Source organism: Lepidochelys kempii, chromosome 5, assembly GCF_965140285.1.
Source record: "Lepidochelys kempii isolate rLepKem1 chromosome 5, rLepKem1.hap1, whole genome shotgun sequence".
Taxonomy (NCBI): domain Eukaryota; kingdom Metazoa; phylum Chordata; order Testudines; family Cheloniidae; genus Lepidochelys; species Lepidochelys kempii.
This window is the reverse complement of record NC_136384.1, coordinates 128623604-128651194: the sequence shown is the minus strand read 5'-3', so window position 1 is coordinate 128651194 and position 27591 is coordinate 128623604. Positions and strand designations below refer to the sequence as shown.

The window sequence follows — 27591 nt, the reverse complement described above, 5'->3', positions numbered from 1 at the left end:
AACGCATCCGGCCCCATGGACTTGTGCACGTCAAGCTTTCCTAAATAGTCCCAAACCACCTCTTTCTCCACAGAGGGCTGGCCACCTACTCCCCATGCTGTGTTGCCCAGCACAGCAGTCTGGGAGCTGACCTTGTTCTTGAAGACAGAGGCAAAAAAATCATTGAGTACATTTAGCTTTTTCCACCTCCTCTGTCACTAGGTTGCCTCCCTCATTCATTAAGGGGCCCACACTTTCCTTGGCTTTCTTCTTGTTGCCAACATACCTGAAGAAACCCTTCTTGTTACTCTTAACATCTCTTGCTAGCTGCAGCTCCAGGTGTGATTTGGCCCTCCTGATTTCATTCCTACATGCCCGAGCAACATTTTTATACTCTTCCCTGGTCATATGTCCAGTCTTCCACATCTTGTAAGCTTCTTTTTTATGTTTAAGATCCGCAAGGATTTCACTGTTAAGCAAAGTTGGTCCCCCTGCCATATTTACTATTCTTTCGACACATCGGGATGGTTTGTCCCTGTAACCTCAACAGGGATTCCTTGAAATACAGCCAGCTCTCCTGGACTCCTTTCCCCCTCATGTTATTCCCCCAGGGGATCCTATCCATCAGTTCCCTGAGGGAGTCAAAGTCTGCTTTCCTGAAGTTCAGGGTCCGTATTCTGCTGCTTCTCTTTCTTCCCTGTGTCAGGATCCTGAACTCGACCAACTCATGGTCACTGCCTCCCAGATTCCCATCCACTTTAGCTTCCCCTACTAATTCTTCCCGGTTTGTGAGCAGCAGGTCAAGAAAAGCTCTCCCCCTAGTTGGCTCCTCCAGCACTTGCACCAGGAAATTGTCCCCTACATTTTCCAAAAACTTCCTGGATTGTCTGTGCACCGCTGTAGTGCTCTCCCAGCAGATATCAGGATGATTAAGGTCGCCCATGAGAACCAGGCCGTGCGATCTAGTAGCTTCTGCGAGTTGCCGGAAGAAAGCCTCATCCACCTCATCCCCCTGGTCTGGTGGTCTATAGCAGACTCCCGCCACTACATCACTTCTAAACTTAATCCAGAGACACTCAGGTTTTTCTGCAGTTTCATACCGGAGCTCTGAGCAGTCATACTGCTCCCTTACATACAGTGCTACTCCCCCACCTTTTCTGCCCTGCCTGTCCTTCCTGAACAGTTTATAACCATCCATGACAGTACTCCAGTCCTGTGAGTTATCCCACCAAGTCTCTGTTATTCCAATCACGTCATAATTCCTTGACATCAGCAGGACCTCCAGTTCTCCCTGCTTGTTTCCAAGGCTTTGTGCATTTGTATATAGGCACTTGAGATAACCTGCTCATAGACTCATAGAAGATTAGGGTTGGAAGAGACCTCAGGAGGTCATCTAGTCCAACCACTGGCTCAAAGCAGGACCAACCCCAACTAAATCATCCCAGCCAGGGTGCTGGGCCTTAAAAGCCTCTGGAGGAGAAAATATATTTGATCATTTTAACCTGAACCATTATTTTATTACTCTATATGCTATAGAGCAAGGGTGTCCAGCCTGTGGCCCTTGGGGCTCATAATTATGGCGTTTGTACTACGAAGAAACTTTGTGTTGGTATTTGATTATAAAAATGTGTTCCCTAATACCTGTAGCTTTCTCAGAAGCTGATTGCCCCTCATTCTCAGTATAAGGTAGGAGCCCTCCCCTCACAGACGTTCCTGCCTGTGCTTCCTCCCGGTATCCTGCTTGCTCACTTACCTCAAGGCTTTGGTCTCCTTCCCCCGGTGAACCTAGTTTAAAACCCTCCTCACTAGGTTAGCCAGCCGGCTCGCAAAGATGCTCTTCCCTCTCTTCGTTAGGTGGAGCCCGTCTCTGCCCAGCACTCCTCCTTCATGGAACACCATCCAATGGTCAAAGAATCCAAAGCCTTCTCTCCGACACCACCTGCGTAGCCACTCGTTGACTTCCACAATTTGATGGTCCCTATCCCAGCCTTTTCCTTTCACGGGGAGGATGGACGAGAACACCACTTGCGCCTCCAACTCCTTTATTCTTCTTCCCAGAGCCACGTAGTCCGCAGTGATCCACTCAAGGTCATTCTTGGCAGTATCATTGGTGCCCACGTGGAGAAGCAGGAAGGGGTAGCGATCCGAGGGCTTGATGAGTCTCGGCAGTCTCTCCGTCACATCGCAAATCTTAGCCCCTGGCAAGCAGCAGACTTCTCTGTTTTCCCGGTCAGGGCGGCAGATAGATGACTCAGTCCCCCTGAGGAGAGAGTCCCCGACCACCACCACCTGCCTCCTTCTCTTGGGAGTGGTGGTCGTGGAACCCCCAACCTCAGGACAGCACATCTCATGCCTTCCAACCAGCGGAGTCTCCTTCTGCTTTCTCCCCCCAGACGTACATCTGACCATGTTCCTAAAGGAGCCAAAGTTCAAAATGGAGGTTCTCAAGTTCACTCAGACAACCGTATGCAGATTATCTTCCATCGATCCATTTACCACCCCACAAACTATTCCCTTGTTATGTACGAGGGTACCACCTGTTCCAGCTCCAATCAATGCCATTCAGTCAGACCCACGCTCTGAGTCTTTTCCATGGTACTGTTAATAACAACTTCAGGGAAGGATGGCATTCATGCCTATCCTTCCCTAGACAGTTTGCTGTTTAGGGCTCTGCATAGAGAGAGAGCATAAACCCCACACAGCGTTTCCATTTCTAGAGCATCTTGGATTCATGACAGGCATGACATCAGGGAAATCAATCATAGGTTTTGAGGCAAGGATGGATACCATTAGGTACAAGTCTCATCTTGGGAGAACGTTGGCAGAAGATGAAGATGGCCATAAAGGAAAAGAACAAGTGGTGCTTCCAAAAAAAAAAAAAAGAAAGAAAGAAAAAAGGTCCAATCTCTGCAGGAGGCGATTGAGAATGCAGAGATGTGTTTCAATGGACCTAAGTTCATGTAATTGTTATCCAGCTACTCTTTTAAGCCCCTCTGCATTTCTCCTTATCATAGTGATTGGCAGATGTCAAGGTCCTATGGCCTGTTCTTCCATTCCTTCAACAAGTGAATGCAGAGAATCAGATTGTTTGAAGGAATCTCTCATGAGTGAACCAGGCAGAGCCACCCTTTTGGTAGACCCTAACCGAAGATAATGGGAGCTACATGTAGTTCTGTGCTGTAAAAAGCCCATCGTAGGGGATCTGAAGATACCAGCATGCTAGAAAATAATAGCATAATTTTATCTGAGTTTACTTTAAAATTCCCTTTCTTCAGTTTATAAGGACCATGGCCCCGGCCCATTGTGGAAACAGAGTGGACATCTAGAGTACAGATGGAAATTGATATCCAAAGCTTTGGGATTATTTTATCTGGGGAAATTATTCCCATACACTTCAGTAGGAGAAACTTTTCCTTTGCAAAATATTATCATCCCAACTTCTAGTGTAGGAAAATAAGATGGCATTATCGTTGGTGCAGAAGTTGTCTCAAGCAATAGAAACTTCATTGGAGGACTGGTCTGCGTCTGCTTCTGCTTGCAAGCAGGCTGAAATTTAACAGCTCAGTGCACCCTTTATAACAGGTCTCCCGACCTTATTATTGTGAGAGGAAATTTTCAGGTGATATTGTATAAATATTCCTATTTTGTGTGTCTCTTACATAAAGCTGTACATGATATATTTAATAATTTACTTACAGAACAGCAAAGACAACATTTACTTACAGGCTTTTCATGTATGTTAAATATACATTTTCAGTTCAGTTTTACTGCTGGGAAGTTGTGATCGCTGTCTGACTAGTACCCTTGCGGTTGGAGAAATTACAAGGCATTTATCTTTCACACTGTCAGTTGGTTGATTAAACAAGTTAACAGTTTGCTTTTTTCCTTGTCCAGGTAATGATTTAGGCAGGGTGCTTCGCTGGGGAGCTGGTTATAGTGGGGAAGATCCCTACTCGGTTCTGATATCTGTAGATGAAGCTGATGATGTACTTATGGATCGCTGGACCATCCTTTTAGATGCTCAGGAGGCTGTTGAAAATGCAGAGAATGGTATTTTGGAACCTGAGCCTCCAAAGGTATTTCACGGTTTTGTTTTCTAGAAACTATTGGTTTATTACAGGATGAATGAAATTATAGTGTACCATAGCTGCTTGTAATTTGTCTTTTATTTCAACACACCTTTGGGTGTTACTATAATAATTCTATATGGCTTAGCTCATTCACTAAATCTGCGGGTGAAGAAAGGTAAACCTGATGTGCTGTTTTGAGTACAGTTCTAAAACACTTGAAGTCAGAGATTAGTTACACAATATATTCTTTATGGACATTTTAGATATTAATTATTTCTCTGGCACAAAGCATGTCTGTCTGGGACGGTAACTGATTACAAGTGCTCAGTTAACAGTAGTTGTGTCTGCTTTCAGAAGTTGGGAAGGAATGGGTTCCCAGCTCAGGCGAGAATAGGTTCGGTTGAGAGAAAGCTCTTTGAAGGAAGATCAAAGCTACATTTCAGACCTCTATAGTGGAACTGGAATCCTTACACTTTGTTAAACAATCCAGAAAGTTACTTATTAAAGTTCTGCTAGACATCACTAGCGTGAGGTTCAGTAAAACTTTAATTTAACCATCTACCTTATCTCTTTCCCTGTTTGCATATAGTGTCTTTTAAGTGAAAATCTTGCTTGACAGGCTCTCGTGACATCAGATCTCCTTGTTTGGGAAAGGGAGAATGTCGTTTGCAGATGTAATCCTGGGACTCGTTGTTTAAAGTCTGGTTCTGTTTTAAGACAAAACAAGACATAAGAGAAAAAGAGAAGAATAGCAGATGATTACCAAAAAATAGAGATTCTGTCTTTGCAGTTCAGTTGCTGGAACACCCCAGGCTCAGTACGTGGCTTGTAACTTTATTAGCCACTCAGGGATTTTTAAGCAGAATCAGGCTGTGAAGTCATTGTGGTTAGCTTACCACTCTGGTCACAATAGTGCGTTGCAAGGGTAGATTTGTCCTGGCCGTCTAAATTGTCTAAAGATGGAAGGCAGAGAGAGAGAGAGTGTGTGGGTATGTGCCAGGAGGAAAAATACTGTGGTTGAAACTGACACACTGGGGAGGATTTAATAATAGAAACATGAGGTTCACACCAAAGGAGTTGCTCAGGACACAGATGTGAAAATGTTGGTGTTCTCTGGTTCCATCTTCTGGTCTGGTGTGTTTAGAACATCTTTCAGGATAAAGAAACAAAGGCTTCATGATGTGACAGCCGTGATGGTGATACTGTTTAATGCTTCCTTCCGCACATACACAATTTGCCAAGTTCTCCCCTATAGTGACACCATGAAGGGAAATATGAAAAAAACGAATGTCTTTAGAAATTGGTTTAATCTGGGACAACGAACAGTACAATTTCTCGGTCATAGTCATATGGTTATTAAATGGTAGCACTAGGTCGAGCGAAGGTTGTTTAGGTGCATTTCCATGCTTTACCTTGTTTGGGTTTCTTTTAAATGTAACCTTATTAATTGCAGATTTCCTGGGTTTGGAATGCTTGGTTTAGGAATAATTACTATATCCCTGCAGTGTTTTTCACCCAGAAGTTACTGATAAATACTCTCAACCATATTTTCATTTTAATGTTGTGTTTTGTACTGGGGCTATCTATGAGAGAAAATGTACTCCTTAATTGCTTTGTGTGCAGTGACTTGAAAAATCGGCAAATGTCAATTTCACTGAAAATTTTCAGTACCAATATGGGACCCTCTGATGTGGTACATCTGAGTCTCAGTGGTATACCACAGTATAATGCTATTTTTGTTTTGTTTTTCAGATTGTACAAATGAACAACTATTGTGGCCTTGGAATTGATGCAGAATTGACCTTGGGCTTTCACCATGCTCGAGAAGAAGAACCAGGCAAATTTAATAGCAGGTAATCTCAGGAAAAATCTTTGTGAACTGAATGTTCATAGTACCACATATGCAGAGTCTACGTCTGATATAACAACTCTACAGGCGTTCACAAATAGTGGTGCGTGACGTAGTGTACAAACCACACACATCAGGAAAGAGTTAATGGCCTGCTTTTTTGGGCAGGTGAAACAGCCCTGCCTGAAGCAAGTATGAGGCTTTGAGGGAAGTGCTAAAAAGGGAGAGTCCAGCTCTGGTAGACCCTGGCAGGAGGCAGAGCAGATCTGCAGCTTTCACTGCAGGAGAGCAGGCTGCCTGAGGCCAGGAACCAAGAAAGCCAGCAGACTGTCAGTCTCCCCATGGAAGGGTTGGCCTGGCAGGAGCCGGTTGCCTTCTTTGGCTGCCAGCAACTGACTTAGGCTTGCATGAGCCCTGGCGGGGTGGGAAGTGTGCACTTTTCTGGGACTCTGCAGAGCGCGGCAGGGCTGACGAGTGTGGTAAGGATTGAGCCCAGCAGGGACAGAAGAATTTACATTTCTTTGTTTGTTTTGGACTTGGCGAGCCCCAGCAGGGGTGGAACTTTTACAGGATCTAGTCAGAGGGCTAAGTCACCTCAACCGGGAAGGCGCCAGAGGCTGCGGGGATCAGTTGGAGACCTTGAGGACAGAGGCAGAACCACTGCCCCACCCCCATAAGGGGGCATGCAGGGAGGGTACTCGGTCACATGGTGCTTCCAAAAATGGAAAACAAAACATCAGGTTACAGTCAGATCCATGTGATAAGAGTGCTAGTTTGCCAGATTTTTACAGACAATAGCATGCTAGAGGCAATCAAAAGTACAATGTTTGGGAAGCACTTGGTCATGGTTTCGAAATTTACTTCTTTTCCAATAGCTTTTATATTAAAATCAATGATCCAGGATATATGACAGCTGGCGGCATTAGTAGAAGTATGTACAGTAATATAAAGCAGGGAAAAATCCACATTACAAATTTTCAGTGTCCAGAATTTTCTTTGTACAACTTTGTACTGGAGTGTGTGTGTGTATTTATGACCTCCCATGGAACATATTGTTTTATGTATACATATATATAAAAAACACAATCTGTTTTATTTATTTATTACAGTCTGTTTCATGGGAGGTCATAAACACAAAAAACAAACAAAAACCCCACAAAACCCTCTTCTAAGAACACCAAGAAAAAGAAATAACCTCTGTATGTAATTAGTCAATTCAGCAATTCTTCAACATCACTTTCAGTAAGCGCAATCCACCACTGTTTTCTATCCATCTTTGATTGTGCTTGAAAGATCCTTTGATTTGTCTTTATGATACCAGCACAAACAGTCATACTCATGGATTAAATAAACCGTAATTATTTATATTCAGAAATACTGCAACCAGTTATCAATACTGTAAAACATTATCCAGTCCTCTCCCCATTACAGTTTGATATCAGTATTCTCAAGCAGTATATTTTTCTCAAGAGTTAAGATAATGAAAATCTACTGTTCGTGCTCTCATACATTACAAAGTACATGGGAAAAATAGCACTTAACACTGTATGTACTGCGTACGAGTAATACATTCAAGAACTATATTACTTACAAAAAAAAAATTAAATCTTCTCCAACCCTCTGGATTGAGAACAGAAAATAACAAGCATTGACTATAAAGTATAACTAGAACAGTGCACAGAGAAAATAATTTTAGCCTTGTTTGTGTAATTAATACAATGTAAAGTTACACAGACACATGTATATAGATAGTTCATACAAAACCAACTACATTAAAAGAACAGCAAGGTTGCAAAGTGAAGTACTCAAAAGTCAGGAAATGATGCAACCTTAACTTTTTTCTTTGTACGTAAGCAGTACAATACTAGATGACAGTATTTTTTCCACAGGATCCCTGTCTCAATGAGTGCAGAAGATGAACAATACTCTGTGAAGGGAGGCAGTGGTTCAATTTGTCTTACATGAGTTATTGTGTATGTGTGTGAATATGTTGTTCACTATATCGGTGGGGGGTGAGGGGGCCTCAAGGGTAGAGAAGAAAGGGAAATTCCTCCTAATGGTTGATACAAGACAAACTTGAATTATCATCTTAAATAAACTTTACATGTTGTATGTACCATGCTGTACTTACTGCTTGGTTAAGTTTGTTGCTGAATGTTTCTTCTCATTAAAGTTAATTGATAAATTTAGGTATACCAATCCAACTTCTTAAAATGAAACCTTAAATCAGTCAAAAAAACCACTGCATACATATACTTTGCACAGATGTATTCTGGTGAGGATTTTGCACTATTTTGTATTCAGAAATGAAATATCTATGATACTCGTATCTGGAGTTTAAAATATGTGCACAGCTTCCCAGGGCATTTTAATTTTGGCATTATGCGTTCGATACAGAGCCATATGATAAAGTAAATCTGGGCCAAAGTATCAGATGAGAAAGCTCTAGTTTGAAAATCCAAGATGCTTTTAGCTACTATTGAATAAGTGTGTGATCCCACAACAGACCGCTATTCAGGAAAGCATCTCTATTCAGGACAACATTAAGTGCATGCCTAAAATGAAACATGGATTTACACGCTGGCCTGAATCAAGGCATTAGACTTGAAAATACTCTGAAGCGTTTGTATGTCTATGGAGTGTCCATGCAGAGCACTCTATTTTGCGTGCTTTCTCTTCTATTGTCCTTCCTAATACAGTGTTGCATTCTGTTTGGAATTGGGGTCTTGGTCTTACTTCCCAGTCCAGGTAAAATATAGTGCTTGGTTTTGGGGTAGGGTTTAAGTATCTTCTCACAGAATTTTAAAGCTTTTTTTGTGCCTCACAAGCATTATGCATATATTAATGCCTCACAAGCATTATGCATATATTAATGCTTTAATTTTTAAGGTCAGGCTTGACAAAGCCCTGGCTGGGATGATTTAATTGGGTATGGGTCCTGCTTTTGAGCAGGGTGTTGGACTAGATGACCTCCTGAGGTCCCTTCCAACCCTGATATTCTATGATTCTATGATTAACTTACACTTGAGGTTGTTTTGAAAGGTCAAACTCATAAGTAAAGGAGCAAGCCTGATGTCTTACATGTCATACGTTTCTCTTTGATGTTTAATGGTAGATATTTTTAGTCATATTTGGTGTGGCTACTTGTACAGATGGTCTTTAAGAACTTGACTGTTGCACTTAAGTTTGCTTGCTTATATGCAGTAATACATTTTGAACATTTTTCTTTTTTTTTTTGGAAAATCATGTTTGTGTTTTGCGTGGCATGGAGTATTGCAGTAGCTTTCTAGTGACTTATAATTGGTCAGCAGAGTTTATAATGTAGGGAGTATAATCATAATGACATTCTAAATAGCTTTTGTGTACCTTGAGACTGTTTTTCCTCCTCATATAGCTAAAAGCACATAGCAGTTCATGTGCAATGTTCTAAGGAAAGACAGGAATAGGCTCCAAGTGTTTTTGCTGTAGGCATACTGAATTAATATTTGGAGCAGCTGCTAATGTCTCGTTTATTTATTTGCTTTAGATGAAATGTAGCCACATGCACATTTACAATTCCGTCTCTTCTGGTGATTTTTATCATGCTGCACCAAATTACAAATGTCTAGTAATGGGTGACACTATAGGAGCTTCTAGTGTCGTGTTTAAGAGTTGTACATGAGAGGAAAAAGGACAGATTCCCAAACAGAATGAGATTCGTGTGTAAACAGAATGAGATTGGCCGGTTCTTTGGAGATCTGTTTGGAAAACTGATTTTCGTTCCCACAAAAATCTATTTTTGTCCCCAGAAATGTCAGATGTGTTTGCAAAACAAAATTTTGAAGAAAAAAAATCATCTCATGTCAACTGAAATGTCCTTTAGATTTTGTTTTTCTATTTTAATTGGTTTTTATGTTAAAATACATTTCAAAATGAAAAGTCCCTTTGAAATGAAAAATTGAAACTTTAATTCCAAAAATGTCCTGTTTTAACATCTTCAAAAATGTGGTTGAAATAGATACGTTTCAATGAAAAATTTGGATTTTGTTGAAATGGCATTTTCTGACGGAAAACTGAGTTGTGATCTTCTCCACTCAGCAGAAGTACTTCATTATTGCTGCCTTTCAGACATAAATAGATTTGTCACAAATCACCTTAAGATTGTTGTTAATGGGTATATAATGACTAATCAAGGATTTGATAAAGCCAAAATTAATTTGTTTTATACGCCTGCCTATAAGCGCAGCTGCCAATGCTAATTGTAATTGTTTGTTTCTAGTATGTGTAATACACTCCCCAGGGAGCCGTGAACTATAAGCCATTGTGTTGCCTTTCCAAAGGAGAACTTTGCCTTGGCTTAAACTATGACACACCAGTTTTGGTAGCCTCACCAGTCAACTCCCTGAGACTCTGCCAGTCTTAACCTTGCCTTGCAGGTTACATCTGGTGCTCCCGAGGTCCCCAGAGACGTCTCTGCAATATCCAGTCCCTCTCATTGGCAATCACAGAATTTATTAAGTCTGCTGTCTCCAAAGAGACAGAGCGTACAACTGCCTGTTGGCTCCCTGAGGATATGCTCTTTACCTTTATACACAGCATGGGGATGGTTTTATAGTAAAACAAGTTTATTAATAAAGAGCATAGATTTAAGTGGCACTAAGAGAAAGAAAAAGAGACAGGTGTGGGTACAAATAAAACAAAAGTAAAAACATGCTTTCTAGTGTCTACAACTTAACAGTTCACAGTCCTGGTCTCAGGCAATTTCTCACCTACAGTCAGTTCCCAGAGTCTTCGACCCAGATTGCTGAAGGATCCACCTTTCACAGATTCCAAGAGCTCTGGCCTCTTTTGTTCCTTAAGTGATGTATACATAAGGGCTTCTATCCCCTTCTTTTTATAGTCTAGTAAACCTTCGAAATGTGTATCCCCAGATAAGTTCTTCTCCCCTGCTGTGTGTTTCTTCCTGGTCACTTCCCAGCCCCCCAGTTGATTTGTATGTCAGTGTAACTTTCATTGCTCAGTTTACTTTGCAGACACAGGCAAACGAACGTTCCTTTGTCAAGAGCAAACTTGTTTATCTACTCTTCCCCCCAAGCATATTTTAGGAAAGTATTCCCAGCATGCGCACGCAACTCTTTACATGCCACCCGTAGATATATCACACAGTGATAGTAGTGACCCACATGATACCAGTTTTTACATGATACTTAACAAGACACGGTGTTTGGCTAAATATTCTGACTGAGATGTGCAGAGTGTGTCCTTTAACAGTTGGCATAAAGGGGCTTTGGGGTCACAGACTTATTACGGCAGTCACCATGGTAACAAGCTAAGGACTTAAATGCGAAGGAGGTTATCAACGACTCAATTATTGATCGAGCTTCCATGTTCATGAACTGTAAGTCCCTGCACCTGGTCTGTCACCTTGGACCACTTTTTAAAAAAGTGGTGGTTGTGGTCACCGCCACGTCAAGGTGCAGTTGTTCTGTTTACTGATCCTGAGGTACATGCTGCTCGGATGTGGTTGCTCTGCTCCTGCCTGTATCTGGGAGGCAAAACTGACATTCTGGTCCTCTCTCTAGAGAACCGAAATGTGTGAGGAGGAGTATTAAGGTGGTGGCATAACAGCCCTGGTGCTCCCTGGTGAAGGGACTTTTGACAGGGCCCCATGGAATTGTGCTGCAGAATCCAGCTTTTGTTTTAAAATGCAATGTTTCTAGCCCTCCTTCTTGTGACGAGAACCTGGAAAATGTGAACTGATGCACGAGGTCTTTCTGAGTCCGCAGGAAGCACGACGTAACTCTCAGGTGTTACCTGCTTAGTTCACCAGGGCCCCGCTGGACACAGCTATTCCATGGCATTTTTTCCTAGAAAGCTTCAGGGGGAGGGATTTACCCGCTGAGACAGCCAGATGTCTCAGGCTTTATTTTCTGTGTATGAGTCCTATGGAGTGTGCCTATGGGGGTGCTTACAGTTCATCTCTCCCAGCTACAGTATTAAAACACAACTTCGCCCTTACTGCATTTACCAAGCCACCTTTAAGCCTTCTCTAGACTAGGGGAAAGTATTTCCTCTGTGATATTTGCATGGCATGGTAAATCTGTTAAAAATTCCTAAACAAATAAATAGTTAGCTAATATGGAGGGTGGGGAGGTGGGTTACATGTTTTAATTAAGTGCTATTTAAAATATGTTAGCACACCCTACCCAGCTAATGTTTTTAAAGATGCTGTCTGACCGAGGAGCTGATGTAATCCCTGCTAACATAGTGTGGTTCTTTGCACCTATTTAGTGACTAGAGTACCACAGGGGTTTGTCTACTACTACTGTCTTCAAGCTAGTGGATCTGATCCTTTAGTTCAAACAGTGGAGGCTCATGCGTTTAGATCTAGAGATGCCTGCAGATGACTTATCCATAGCTGTCATTTTACTAACCTGATTTTAAACAGCACTTAATTAAAATGTATTTGCTAAAATAACATTTAAAAATATTGTAAACAAGGCATTAACCTTGTCCTCAGTTTTTTTCGCTGTAAAATTGGAACACTTGCAAGTAGCTACATCACAGAATTGTTGGGGGTTATCAGTATAATAAGTATTTAGAAATTTTTCTCACTTCAGCTTGGGCAGTTTATATTTTCAAATGACTTATTTAGCGCTCTGTTTATCCAGACTCTTGATGGTTTATGGGCACAGTGCCAATTTTAATTATTCCGTGTTTTCACACTCAGTTTTCAAAGTAGTAGATTTTGATTAAAATAAAATTATTTTCAAGCAGAAAGCCTTCTGAAAGGCAGTTCTGAATATTTACTTGTATATGTTTCCATGTGTTCTATGCCTAATTCCTAAATTATCTTTCTGTCTATTCATTAAAATCTATATGAAGTAACAGTTTATCACCTGAAATAGCTTGATTTGTTGATTAAAACAAGAAGACTTAAGTGTGATTTTAGTTAAAGGAAACTTTAAATTAACGTGTTCCAAAATTAGAAGAAAAGTGTTAGCTTAAATGAGCATGATTAAAACAGTGCCACAGTATAGTGTCAAACCTTGCAGTGACAGAGTGCTATTCTGTTCATAGGTTTCACAACAAAGGAGTATATGTAAAAGTTGGACTGCAGAGGATAAGTCACACCAGAAATCTTCACAGAGATATAAAACTTAAAGTGGACCAGCATGAAGTTGAGTTACCAAGTATCGAGGGACTCATTTTCATTAATATCCCCAGGTAAAACTGTGAGAAATGAGTCTGTGTCGGTACACATGAAACACCCTGTTGTACTCACCAAAATCTCTGTGGTCAATGGAACTAGATGAAAGGGGTTTTCTTTACTTTTTTTGGCTGGGATTTTCAAAGGTGCGTAAGGCAGCTAGCTGCTCAACTGGTATGAGATTGACAGATAACTCGCTTCAGTTCTTCTGAAAGTCCTGGCCTGAGTTCATAGAAACTAACCCTTGTTTTTATAGTGCAATGAGAACCACTTTGCTATCTCTACTCCTATTTCATAACATTTGTTTCTAGTAACTTTTACCAACTCCCGCACATTGCATGCAGGCTTTCTTTTTGTTTGCACAAATAGTGTACTAGTTACTGAAATGTGTGCCACAGTATTTAACTGTGGCAACTATCTTAAAAGGCTCTATTAATTAGGGTTCTCTGTTAAGAGAAGTTAATTGGCTGTACTTTTTGTTCTAATTTAGGTCATGGCTTCAAGAGTTAGAGATTTTCTTTCTTTTTAAATCTATTTTTTTTTATTCCTGAGAGAACTAGAAAAGGAAAAAAATCATATCCACTGTTGAGCAGTAGCTGTGTATTGGAGATGCAAACATACTATTCTTACTGGAAATTCAAGCCTTTTCTAGGAAGTAAAATTATATTAATTTCCCACTGGCATCAGGATTTCAGGGGAATGATTTTGATTTGCTTAATTCTACAAAGCTATTTGAAGCCTAAATGTAATAATTTGATAGAGCAGTTTCTCAGTATTTAGCTTCCCTTCAACATATCATGTCTTCCGAAAGAAAAAACATATTGACATTACCAAAAACTCTGGTAACCTTCTGAGTAGTAATCATAAAAGTTAAGACTTCACAGGTTTAATCTGTGGTTTCCAGCAACCCAAAATGACATGAGGCTGTTTCCCTCTTATCCACTTTTCTCAGCTGAAAACCTACTTAGCCCTCCCCCACTGCTTTCACCTCTTCCCCCTTCCCTCCCCCACAGCAGTGTTATCAAGAGGTTACCAAATTTTAGGAAAGCAAATGCCGTGTTTTGTAAAGTGGAAAAGGAGAAATCCCTAACCCCACTCAAGGAGAATCTGTGGAAGAGCAGAATGGCTTCCTAAATTGTTAACCGATCAGATATTTGGATACTGCTTGAGTCTTGACAGATTCCGACATACTCTCAGCGGCCACGCTTGTGTGCTATGTTCCAGTTGGGGGTCTGGAGCTGATCTCTGGGGATCTGACCATGATAATCGATTTGAGAAACCAAGAATCGATGATGGCTTACTGGAAGTTGTGGGGGTGACTGGAGTTGTGCACATGGTAAGTTAGTGCTGAGCCTGCTTTTTGTTTGTTTGGGGGTACTGAGCAAGCGAAAACAGTGACTCCTCATTTAACCCATGTTAAGCATCTCTGTGAATTTGCCCTGTGGTAAATATTTTGCTCAAAACACCTTCAAAAAATAATTTTAGGTTGTAAAATGAAGCACTTAAAAGTCAGAACACAAATGCCAAGAATTGTAAGAATACAAAATATATTAGTCAAGTTAGATTACAAAAGTAGTTGGCTGTTATGCTGTGGGGCAGTGGCTGTGATAGCCATTGGAGAGTGGGCTTAGACAGCTTTTGAAGCCTGCTCTGGAAATTCTTGTTCAGGTGCCCAAATTCAGCAATATATAGAGGGAAGCTGGAGCTGGATGGTAAAAAGGTTTAGAGGCATTGAGGGGTCTGCTGTACCACTTGTTCAAGTAAATGGAAATACTCCCAGTGATTTCAGAGGGCTTTGAATCAAGCCCTGAAAGACGTCCGTATAAAGAATGGGACTGTTTAATTTAGAGAGATGTTAGCTGCACAAAACAATGAGAGATATAGATTAGGGCAGTCGGGTGCTTTTGTTTTCACTCTTTCAAAATAGAAGTGGACGGTGAATGAAATTTCAAAGGCTGATAACTTAAAAAATGAAGTTAGAATAGGTAGAGATGGCTTCATTTTTTGCTTCCTTGGTTGCTTTATTAGGCTGTGGATCATTGGTACTACATATATTGTTGCAGCTTACCAATTTGAAACTCATTTATTGGAGGTTTGCTTTTACATCCCCTTTCAACTTGTAAACTTATTCCACAATGTTCATAAGCTTCTCAATAAAATTATAAGGAGAAAAATGATAAAAGGAATTACTAACATAATACATTAAATAACCTGCGGCATTTAAGGTTATAAGGTGGATAGAAAGCTGGCTAGATTGTCGGGCTCAACAGGTAGTGATCAGTGGCTCCATGTCTAGCTGGCAGCCGGTATCAAGTGGAGTGCCCCAAGGGTCGGTCTTGGGGCTGGTTTTGTTCAGTATCTTCATTAATGATCTGGAGGCTGGCGTGGCTTGCACCCTCAGCAAGTTTGCAGATGACACTAAACTGGGAGGAGAGGTAGATACGCTGGAGGGTAGGGATAGGATACAGAGGGCCCTAGACAAATTGGAGGATTGGGCCAAAATAAATCTGATGAGGTTCAACAAGGACAAGTGCAGAGTCCTGCACTTAGGACGGAAGAATCCCATGCACCGCTACAGACTGGGGACCGAACGGCTAGGCAGCAGTTCTGCAGAAAAGGACCTAGGGGGTTACAGTGGACGAGAAGCTGGATATGAGTCAACAGTGTGCCCTTGTTGCCAAGGCGGCCAATGGCATTTTGGGATGTATAAGTAGGGGCATTGCCAGCAGATTGAGGGACGTGATCGTTCCCCTCTATTCGACATTGGTGAGGCCTTATCTAGAGTACTGTGTCCAGTTTTGGGCCCACACTACACGAAGGATGTGGAAAAATTGGAAAGCGTCCAGTGGAGGGCAACAAAAATGATTAGGGGACTGGAACACATGACTTATGAGGAGAGGCTGAGGGAACTGTGATATTTTAGTCTGTGGAAGAGAAGAATGAGGGGGGATTTGATAGCTGCCTTCAACTACCTGAAAGGGGGTTCCAAAGAGGATGGATCTAGACTGTTCTTAGTGGTAGTAGATGACAGAACGAGGAGTAATGGTGTCAAATTGCAGTGGGGGAGGTTTAGGTTGGATATTAGGAAAACCTTTTTCACTAGGAGGGTGGTGAAGCACTGGAATACGTTATCTAGGGAGGTGGTGGAATCTCCTGCCTTAGAGGTTTTTAAGGTCAGGCTTGACAAAGCCCTGGCTGGGATGATTTATTTGGAGATTGGTCCTGCTTTGAGCAGGGGGTTGGACTAGATGACCTCCTGAGGTCCCTTCCAACCCTGATATTCTATGATTCTATGATTTATTACCTTAAGATAGCAAAATCCTATGATGGCAGAGCACTTAGCACTAGACTTTATTTGAATTTATTATAATATAGTTGATTCTGTATATGATTTTTAAAATTCTTTATTTTTAACTAATTTAAAATCTCATTATTTTCTATGGGTTTTTAGGTGTCTTTTGAGACAAAAATATTTTTGAACAAATCCTAATAAATGTGGTAGGCTGAGGATAACAATTACTTGGACTCCTTTATAAATGTAGACCCCAATCCTACAAATAAGTTGGCAGCAGCAGGGAGTCCCTTTGACTTCAGTGGCGCTCAGATGAAGTTGAGGTCCATTGGCTTGGAGCCACCTTCTGGATCAGGGCCTTACTGCAGCATAGGGTTAATGCAGGTGTTACTTTTGAAAATTTCAGGTCATAATTTTGGAATCTTCTAGGGGGTAGAAACCTCAGACAGGAAGAGGCCAGGATGTACTCCAGCGCTGCAAAAGTCTTAAGCATGATATGCACCTGTCCTTGCTTTTATAAGGCTTATTTGTACCAATAAATACCAGAGAGTTTTAGAAAATAATGGCAGTTCTGATATTCTGATAGGGTCAAGTACAAGGCGGTCTGCGATCAGGGATTCGCATAGCCCAAGGATCTTACTTTCGTGTTACGCTTCTGAAACCAATACCTGTTCAAGTAGATGGAGAGCCCTGGATCCAGCCACCAGGCCAGATTATCATTTCTGTTGCAGGACCAAAGGTAAGCTTGCCTTGGCAGTTTGCCTTTTTGCATTAGAAAAATGTAAATGGTTGTCGTTAAAGTTTTCTCCTGTTTGTTTTTGTTCCTTAGTCTGTCATGCCATTTGTTTGACTCATCTCCTACTATTTGTCTGGCTCCTCATCCTCTTAGTGCATTTCTTTTTTAAGGTACTAATCAACATAATGTGATCACTGTTGGATGAATATACGTTATGGAATCTACGCCATGAAATTCAAAGAAGTTCACATATATTAGTTAAAGGGCCTGTCTGCACCAGCGAAACTACAGTATTGAGAGATCAAGTTTAAGAAAACAGTCCCCTGGGTGTTTGGTAATGTGGCTTAGCCTCGCATGAGACAGCAGGGAGCCATGTTCTAATTACATTGTTTGCGTTGCAGCAGATCAGGGTTATTCAGACAATTCAGGAACATGGTGTATGAGGGACAGTGCATTCCCTGTTCAGTGGTCAAGGAATCCATGGACAGAATTTAGGTAGCAAGAAAGTGGAGAAATGAGACATATGAGCAATGGGAGGGGAAGGAGAGGAGCGGCTGGGGGGTTGTGAGTAAAGTGTCCCCCATCCAAGGAATTAAAGTTTCTGCTGACAGTGCAGCAGCCAAATGATTCGTTTGCACTGTCAGTGCATTTGATAACTCTCACACACACAAGTTCCTGCCACAGAAGTTTGTTGAATGACCCCTTTAAGAACGACTGCAGAAATCTGTTGCTATAGAAAGAGTTACAGAAATCTCATTGAATGCCAAGCTTTTGTCGTGGGGAAAAAAAAGAGGCGTTTGCAGAATGTGCCTTTATTATTTGAAAAGTACTTGCAGCTACACAGAGCTCTTCTTCAGATAAAAAAGAGCCCTGTGTAGCTCAAAAGCTTGTCTCTTTCACCAACAGAAGTTGCTTCAATAAAAGATATTCCCTCACCCGCCTTGCCTCTTTCAAAGTATTAACCTTTTTTGTAAAGAGGATTAGTGTTTAAAAACTCTTCCCTTCTTGCACGAGAGAGAGAGATACACATTTTGTAATTTGGAGTCGCTCTACAGAAACTGCTCTGAAATGCACAAAGTAAGCAAATCAAAAATTAGGCTTTTCTTGACTCTGTTAGTCGTCTTGGGTGATATAATTATAAGAGGTTAAAAAAGACAAGTGAGAGTTAAGTTAGTAGTATCTTTATTAAATTGCTTTTCTGTTGCAGCATTAATGTATATTTTATTCATTCCTAAGCATACCTTTCTTAAATTTGCTTGAATAAAGAGATGTTTTGTTGCTTTCGTTTATCGTCTCTACAAATGTTTTATTGAAGGTCCACATGTTGAAAAAATCCAAACAGAAGCCAAAAAAACCTGGAAGCTTGAAAGAGACAAGAACGGATAGTGTCTCAGTCACTGAAGTGGGACGTTAAATGGAGCGGACCTTTCCAGAACAGAAGCGGCAGAACTGCTGTCGATGAAAGGAGCCTGCACTGTACAGCTGGGTGCTGGGGTTTGGTAAAGAAGGGGTCCTAATGAGCCTGCCCTTTATTCCATTGTAATAGTACTGTGTTCTGCTTGTTTTGTTAAATGATTGTGCCTCATTAGGTGGCTGATGCACACCTACTTGTATACCACTAATTTCATTCGAAATGTTTGCCTGTGGTAGCCTTCCCTAAAGTACTGCCCAGTACCAATAGATAACACAGATCTACCCTATGGAGCTCTTCACACTTGGTTTTGCAGAATTTTCATTTTGTTAAGAAATTTCTTGCCTTTTTCTTACATAATCTTCCATCGAGAAATCATCACAAGGTTCTGTTAAAGTAGCCCTGAACAACAGTCTTCCAAAAAACAGAAGAGTAGTGGTTGCATCTCTTTGCTGTTGTACTGTGACCTTCCTGGGTAAGGCCAAAGAACACAATTTGAGGCGTTGCAGTTTGAGATCATGTTACTCGAGATGAATGACTGTCATGATAATGATCCCAACATGAAGAGTGCCGTGTGCAGAGGAGAAAACCTGTGCTGAAACGCTCAAGTCAAAATGGCTAAGACAGGATAGTTTCAACATGGTTTACTAGGATAAAGTAAATGGGGACAAAAATCTGCTTTAAACAGTTATGAAATGGTCTAGCCTCTTTCAGACATCAAACACTGTGGAAGGGCTGGTAAAGTTCAGCAGCTATCTCTTGACTAAATGGGGGCAAAGTTTGCCTCAGTAATATATGTAGATGACAGACTTCTTGGGCTCTTATTTTTCTCCCCCGCTGCGTGTTCTACCTTTGGTGACTCCGTACACCTCCACAGGTCCTCATTGGTCTTGTTTCAAATTCAATTTCTAAAAAAAAAATGCCCTATGTGTAAATGTATTGTGACTATGACTTTCCATACGAGCTCCAGAGACTTGAAGAATGGGTACTAATTCTGGTAAAAAGCTGCTGAAAACGACTGTTTCATTGATTATCAGTTCACTAAGGCTGTTTCTCTACAAGGGGCGTGATTCCCCTCCTATGCTAGCTCGATGAAAGCTAGCGTGAGTGTATGTAGTAGTGGAGGCATGGCTGAACTTCACCACGTACAAACCAGCCTGAAATCGGCAGGCATGTGCTTGGCACAGCTAAGCCGTGCCTCTGCTGCCTGTGCTACCATGGCTACACTACTGTTTATATCTGCACTGGCTCTCATTGGGCTACCGTGAGATGTATTCGCAAGCAGCGGATTCACACCCCTGGCTTGTAGTGTAGACATAGCCTACGATACGTGAACATAGAGGCAGGCTAACATTAAATGGAAATACACAATAATTTAATTCCTTGAGTTTTCTTATGATGCATAGTGTGTGTTCAATAAGACTGTACGTCTGGCAATATGTACGTCGTTGCTGTAAAAAATGCTGTGACTTCAGATGACTGAGTATTTAGCAATAAAGTAACAAAAGGCCTATTTTCCAGTATACTTCTGAAAACAGCCTTCCCGCAACTGTTTAGCCATGGTTCTTTCTTGCAGGCTGCCAGTGTAGCTTAGCATTTGGGGCATGGAGAAGGGGTGTAGGCCCAGATTCTCAAAGCTATTTAGGCACCTAACTCACATTGATTTCAGTGAAAGTGGAGCCTGAATACATTTGAGGATCTGGGCCATAGTGACTGTACTGTAATCTAGCTGGACCAGTGTGTGTTGTAAGCCCAGGTTAGGGCATGCCAATCCTCCCAGAAAGGTGATCTGACTGCTTGCCCACCTGCTGAAGACTGATGGGTCAGGATGTTTGAGAATACTGCCCAGCCCCAGGGCTAATGTGCTGAAGATCTGGTAGAACACTACATCTGTTGTCAACAGCCATTCCCGCATGGGCCTTTCTAAACACCCCTTCTCTTTGCTTCACTCTCAGCTCACCATGGTTCTCTGGTGAGCTAAGTCAGGTGGAAATGAATGGGCTTGAACAGCAGTGTGGAAAGATGCAGAACAATTGTGGTGGAAGGAATTTGTACAGTTCTACCCCACACAGGGAAAGGTGACTAATATCTTTCAGCATTGTGTACGGTAAGTCCTTGACCAATGGAACTGCTCCCAGCTATGTCCTCATGAACCTGAGTCCTATTAGCAGGCGACAAGGCACACTTACCCTTGGCTGTAGAAAGAACTGATGAAATACATTACAGCCACCTCTGCTCGGGGGGCAACAAATTAGAAAAAAACGGTGACCGTACTGGTAGCATGGCTCAATCACTCAAGCAGAGGCTCTGAAAAGACTCTTACTGTTGCTGCTTGTGGAATGGACCTTTGAAGCCATGTCCCACGTGAGGGCTACCTCCAGAATGGCATTCTGTAGACTGTGAAATGTGCAAAAGCCCAGCCTTTGTTTAGCAAGCAATTGATGCCAGTGTTCTTGCCAGCCATCTCCTTTTCACGGTCTCCTCAGCGAGTGGTTGCAAGTCAACGCCCGCAGCAGTTGTTTTCTACCAGTGTTATAGACACCTTCTAGTCATGCTTCAGACGTGGCTAAGGCATGGCAGCAGCTTTGATAATCCGCTTATTGCCACGGACAGAGCTGAAACTTCAGTGCAAATGCGGTTTGATTGAACAACAGTTTCTACCATCCGTCATCAAGAGATGCTTTTTACTCACTTATGGGACAGCTGCTCCTTTTCCCCACGTGTTTTGACCTTAAGAGTGCTACAGGACTCCATCCCCTCTTATTCAGCATCAGAACAAGATTTCTGTTGAGAGTGAGATATCTGCATGCTGATGGTGCAGATATTTCATGTGCATCTTTCCTCTTCTAACACAGCATCAACTCCACTTCGGCACTTGGAAATTGGTACGTGCATGAAAAGCAAGCGGCTTGAGCTCAGCTTCAGTGTGGGTACTTCTGCTGATAGTGGGAGGAGGAAAGCATTGTATTTCAAGCTCTCTGCTCTCTCAGGGTGAAGTCAACAGACTAAGGAAATACATCACTGCTCATGGGTACCCAAGGCACAACAGTGGCCAGGAATGCTGCTTTTAGCTTCTTTTAAGTAGTTGAGAGATCAGTTCTGTTCTCTTTGATGCAGCCTAGCTATGGACATGAATGTTTTTGTCATCTGCAGATGCAAATACCTGAGTTGACTGCAAAGACCATGCAGAAACAGAAACCTCTCTCCTCCACGGGCCACACCAGAGAGCCTGTCTCACCAGTGCGCCATTCCTACACTGGCTCCAATTGATACTCTGGATCTGTTTCATGCTGCTAGTCCTGACTTTCACAGATCATAATGTGCTAAGTCCTGTCTCACTCCCCCGCTGCCCCCTTGCAGTGGCTGTTATCTGAAATAGTGTGGTTTACAATCCCAAAGGTGAAACTCTTTGCACAGCATATTTTAAGTGGAAGACGTTTTGGCTGTGGAATTTCCTGCCATCTGATTGTTATAAATGCCAGACTCTTTCCACACTTAGAGCACAGTGCAAGATCCATCTCTTTGTGCATACCTCCCATAGTCTGGTGCAATAGTGCTTTCCTGGCAGGCAGCCACCAGAGAGGACACTGATAGGGATTGTGTGTTAATAGAAGAAGTGATGGAAGCTTCTGGTCCTTGCTCATGCAGAAATGAAGTCTGATGTATGTGGTATCTAGACAGTTTGGTGATTGGCACGTTGGAAATGAAAATAGATACTTTTTTTAAAGCTTAATGTCTCTTTGTCTGATTCTGAAATATCTTCTGTATGTTTTCAACACACAACAGATTTTTGGGCAAGTGGAATGGAAAACTGAATATACACAGAATAAGCAAACCAATTTAAAAACAGAGAAGAATTCTCTGGAGTAACCATTTTTAAGCTGTTTCAATTTCAGGTATTAAAAAGGCTAAGATGCTTAGGGAATTGTAGAGCTGTAGTTTTGTTTTCATCAAACTTACACCTGCTGTGTGTGGGGATAGGGTTAATCATGTACAGTCTTTGCATTCATATTAATTACTTGGAGGCTTCCCTGCAGAAAGGTGGCATTGCTTATAAGTTACGTTAAACATGTGTAACAGCTGATAATTAGGTTTTATGTAAATCCAGTGAGATAATGCAATATAATTACATTTTGATGTTTTAATGCATGGTTCATACCATTATCAGCTCTTAGTGGAGAATGTTGTAAAATGTGATAATTATATAAACTTACGGTGGTTCCCCAGCCAATGCTTAAAATAGCATTAACAAATTTGAAGCTAGAGTGGTTTAGAAAACGTGGTGCAGAGAGCTCAGAAATGATATTGGGAGTGAGGTGAAATCCTGGTGTGGCTGGGTCATGCTTGTGGGTGGTCCTTGTGGGCTCATAGGGAGACATACACTGTGCTGTCCCAAGCACAGGCTTGATCCTTTGTCGAGGCCCCTCTCTGATGACCTCCTCTGCAAGCCTCGGGGCATACTTGTATTGCCTGTCCTGCTTCCCACTTGGAAAGTTGCATTTGGCCTCTACCTCCTGGCTTTCCAGCTCTTGTCAGTAGGGGAGGAGAAGGGGGTCGCTAAAAGTGCTATTCAATATCTCAAATTTCCAACCCAGGTAAAATGCATGTTTAAGGTATACAGTCATAGATAAGTATGTTATCGAATAGTACAGGGGAAGGATAAAATGTCCGCTCTGAGTTTTAGCCATAACTTCACAATTTCTGGCTTTTATGGTTGTAATTTATTCCCTCAACATTATTCCAACACTTATGGTCTGGTTTAGAGTAGTATAAGCTTCTACTTAGTGATGCTTAATCTAAATTGATCTTTGTGAACGGTCAGTGACTTATTTTGCCAAAAAATGACCACGTCGTCTGGGCGAATTGAATATCTGGTCACAGTATATCCTCGTGTGGATTTAGCTGGGTGACTACGTTCTGACATCATTTGCTTCCGATCCTTATTGATAACACATGAGTGGTCTGATTGTCATTGGACAATGTGTTGAGCTCCTTCTTGCTGGTCCGTGAGATACACTGTGTCATTAAGATTCCCAACACTTTCCTCATGGATCTAAGGAACCTGCATTTTTCAACAAGATTCACTGGTTATAAAATCCAGCAATGAGATTAGAATTCAGCATTGGCATATATTTTAGCTTTACCTCTGTATATCTTCCTGTAGATTTAAATCAGGCCCTGGATATTAAACTAAACCACAACCCTTCATGTGTAATACATTTAATAAAAAACTAGGAAAATCTTTTAGTAGTAACTCTTACGGATATTTACTCATTAATCCTTCATATCCTATACAAGCTTATTGTGTAAGTGGCATTTTTATCTACTCAGTCCAGACCCTAACTATTGGATGAATGTTTGAATGGTGGATGTGTTTATGCATATATGTGTTTTACCCAGTCGCCCACCTATTGTTGTGTGAGTAGAGTCATTGCTAAACATTGCCTAATGTAAAACAAAATTAAACCATTGTAGCAAATGTATACACCTGGGGTAAATTGTTGAAAATGGTAAGGTTTAACAACGATAAAGCTATAGCCGTGCAAATGCTTTAAAATGTACCATAGTGTTGCCTGATGCTTTGTGTATTTTGTGCAGCCTGTTTATCATTCAGCTGTATATTTTTTTGAAAAGTGCAGTATGACGACCTGGAAATAGAAATTTTTTCAGTCTACAACACAGGCTGCTTTCACACCGCCACCACAATGACTGTGTGCCTCTGCCATACTCTGTGGGTGCCTCCTTCATGTCCTTTGTTCTCAGCCCTTCTGCTGAAACTGATGACTAATTAGTGCCAATTCTGATGGTGCTGTTTGATCTGAATGACTGTTCACTAGCAGCGGGTATGAGACCACCCACTCATTTCCACTTACATCCTTCAACAGCCATGAAATGCAAAGATCTTCAGTTACTACTGAACTGGCTCAGATTCCTATTGGGAACTTTGGCTCATTTTCAAACATAGATCCCATATTGTGTGTGTTTCCATTATTTTACACACATTTTGCATTTAACAAGTAAATGTGGAACAGACATTGTTTAGTGTATGGCAGAACTGCCTTTTTGTGTTTGTAGTGTAAATAAGGAAAACCTTTTTGCAGACTTAAAATGCACTTTCAGGTTAAAATACAAAGAAGTCTGTAGAATGCCATTTAAAATGCTAGTTATTCTTGTAATTGTACCATTCCCTAGCATCCATGTCACTGAAATTATTGTACTGTCTTTTAATGCCCCGTTAGGGAAGGAGAGGAGATTGTAACATTTTTGCAATACATATTTATATCTAACTGACTGAAAGTTCATTTAAACTTTAAACCATTATAAATTGGCTATGGCCATTATAAACTATGAATTAGTTTAATAGACTCATTTTTATAATGCATGAGATTATTTATTATGTTAACAGCTAGTTAATTTGACACACAGGGTGTGTGATAAGAAGTCCAACTGAAAGGCCTTCACTTCTTTGACCTCTCTGTGCTTTGGCACTGACCAATGTAAAGGCATTACATGGAATGCAATGGTTTAAACACAACTTATTAAAAATTGTTTCTAAATGTCTGATTAGACCAGCAGTTTCGATGTTTACAGATTGGTGACTATTGATTGTATGCACCCTGGTTCGCTTTTGACACAGTGCACTGGTTTATATTTTGGAAGCGTTCTTTCTACTTCCCATGCCCACGAGTGGAATCGTTGCCTTTTGAGTTTGGGCTCTTAAGTAACTCTTTGGAAATATGTAAGTGTGGATTTTCACTTTTCTGCTATGAACTGATAGAACCGACTTTGTGCTGATAAAAGTATTAGATTGAACATTTCTTCCTAAAGGACAAGTTTATTTTTGATAATGTAGAAGATGGTTTTATAAACAATTAAGTAGTGTTGAAAAAGTTGGTATGAGCTCTTGAAACAAGTGTATTATCATGATTTAAAAATCTATTTCAAAGCAGATAAGCATTTTTTCTTTATAGAGCAGTGAAATGATATTTTCACTACCCTTAGTTCTGTTCTATGTTTAGCTTATCTATTAAGAGGAAACTTATTCTCAGAAGATGTGGCTTAATTTATCTTCAATTTATGCTGTATTGTGCTAATCGCCTTGACCTTTTACGCTTCTCTTGTAGCAATTCACAATATAAACACCTGTTTAAGAGGCTTAACTTTCCATCTATGAATTCCTACAGATGAAAGGACAAAATTGTGACAATTCTAATTATTACCCTGTCTGCCTAAAGTGAATGTGCCATGCAGCCATCCTTTGCTTCCAAAGGCAGCTGTCGCTTGGGCCAAGTGTACACCAGTAAGGGACACAGAATCCTATGTCAGGCAAATGTTGCTCTCGCAATTGCTCTCCTCCCTTTATGCTTTTAAATTTGCCAAATAGGGAGTAGCAAGAGGTGCCAAAGAAATTAGTGAGTAAGTATTAAAAGTGAGCAAATATAGGTGCTTGGAAAATCTAAACCTAACTCCTTTAAAGCAAAATCCTGTGAGGTCTGTGTCATAGAAGTAGTTGGCTCATTTCAGCTTTTCAAAAGTGCTAAGAGAAAAATTTTAATTGGAAATGGCTGAGACACAAACAGTAAGATACCTCGGTGAAGTTGTAGATTGAGATTGGGGGGTGGTGGAGGGATCTGATATCTTGATATCAAAATCAGAGAAGCACAAATTCTTTGGTTAGCCATAGAAAAGTTTGATTATCCTCCTGTACGCAAAAGTTCCATTATGTGGTAAATTATCATTAGCTGAAAAATTGTGGTGTTTTCCATTTCCAAGTGGTCCAAGCAGCTGATTTCATTGGACTAGCTCTTTAACAAGTTTTTAAAAACAAGGTACTTCATGATGTCTTATGGCATTTCTTGTGAATGTTGTAACGTGTTGGGCCATGTGGATTACACCGACAAGCTAAGCTAAACTGACCATTCGGCTAGTGTGAAGTGCTTATTCTCTGTTCTTCTGCCTGATGATTCTTAGAAACAATTTGTAGAAAGTGTAGCCATTAATGAGGTTGAATTCTATTTCTGTGTTGTGTGCCTCAAACTAATAAAGCATATCACACATGTTTACTTGTGGTTTGATCTTAAAAAAGATGGTTTTCATGGTATAACTAGTTTCTAGTTTTCTGCCTTGCAGACCACTGTGCTGGTAATCTGTCTCTATGAATTAATGTTCCTAAAATGTAGTAACTAAAAAATAAAAAGAGGTGGACTTTTTTCTTTTATATTTAAACATCAGTTTGTCCTCAGATTATGTTCTTAGAATAATTCTGTATATATTTTGCGATATGGTTTTGTGTGTAATTTTGACTGTACATTTTGCACTGATTGAAATTCTGTATTCTAAGTATAATTTGTGAGTACCAGAGATCTATAACTAGAATTTATGTCTGTGACAAATATAATTGGTAATTTCTGTTACAGCCTGGATGTGTCTGTGTGTGGTGGTTAAAAATTTCTTGTTACAAATGGTGAAATGTGTTTCTGCAAAGAGCAAACAAACTTGCTTTGTTTCACTCATTCTCCAGACACTGCTTGAATGAGCATTTTACAGTTCAAGTGTCCAAGAATACCTAGTGTTCAACATAACACAAGAATGGCCATAGAGGGTCAGGCCAATGGTCCATCTAGCCTAGTGTCCTGTCTGCCAACAGGGGTCAGTGCCAGGTGCTTCAGGGGAAATGAACAGAACAGGCAATCATTGAGCGATCCATCCCTGTTGTTCACTCTCAGCTTCTGGCAGTCAGAGGCTAGGGGCACCCAGAGGATGGGGTTGCATCCCTGAGCATCTTGGCTAATAGCCATCGATGGACCTGTCCTCCATTAACTTACCTAATGTGCCATCGTTATGGCTACTGTTTTCTGATGCTGCGCTATTGGCTTCTTTCCTGAATTTCTGTGGTGACACCTACATACTGCTGTGGTGGGTGCCATAAAAATAATTGCTCTCTTTCTGTATTGCAGATCATGGTGTTTGATAGTTGATCACCTAAGTATTTAGCTAGTTCCCGATTTTTCTCTGCAACTTAGACATTGCTATTTTGTTGTCCTACAGCATATCTTTTGTGCCAA

The 27591-nt window shown here is 41.0% G+C and overlaps 1 protein-coding gene across 3 annotated transcripts in view; it reads left to right on the top strand.

The window, feature by feature from the left end:
• Positions 1-26940, top strand: part of DGKQ (diacylglycerol kinase theta) — a 172718-nt gene extending 145778 nt beyond the window's left edge. For all 3 annotated transcript variants that reach the window (XM_073345802.2, XM_073345805.2, XM_073345804.2), the window contains 6 exons: positions 3874-4055; positions 5802-5902; positions 12958-13104; positions 14312-14423; positions 16966-17118; positions 18431-26940. In XM_073345802.2, coding sequence (XP_073201903.2) covers positions 3874-4055; positions 5802-5902; positions 12958-13104; positions 14312-14423; positions 16966-17118; positions 18431-18529 — 794 coding nt within the window. In that variant the 3' untranslated portion in view covers positions 18530-26940. The remainder of the gene's footprint in view (positions 1-3873; positions 4056-5801; positions 5903-12957; positions 13105-14311; positions 14424-16965; positions 17119-18430) is intronic.
• The last annotated feature ends 651 nt before the right edge of the window (positions 26941-27591 follow it).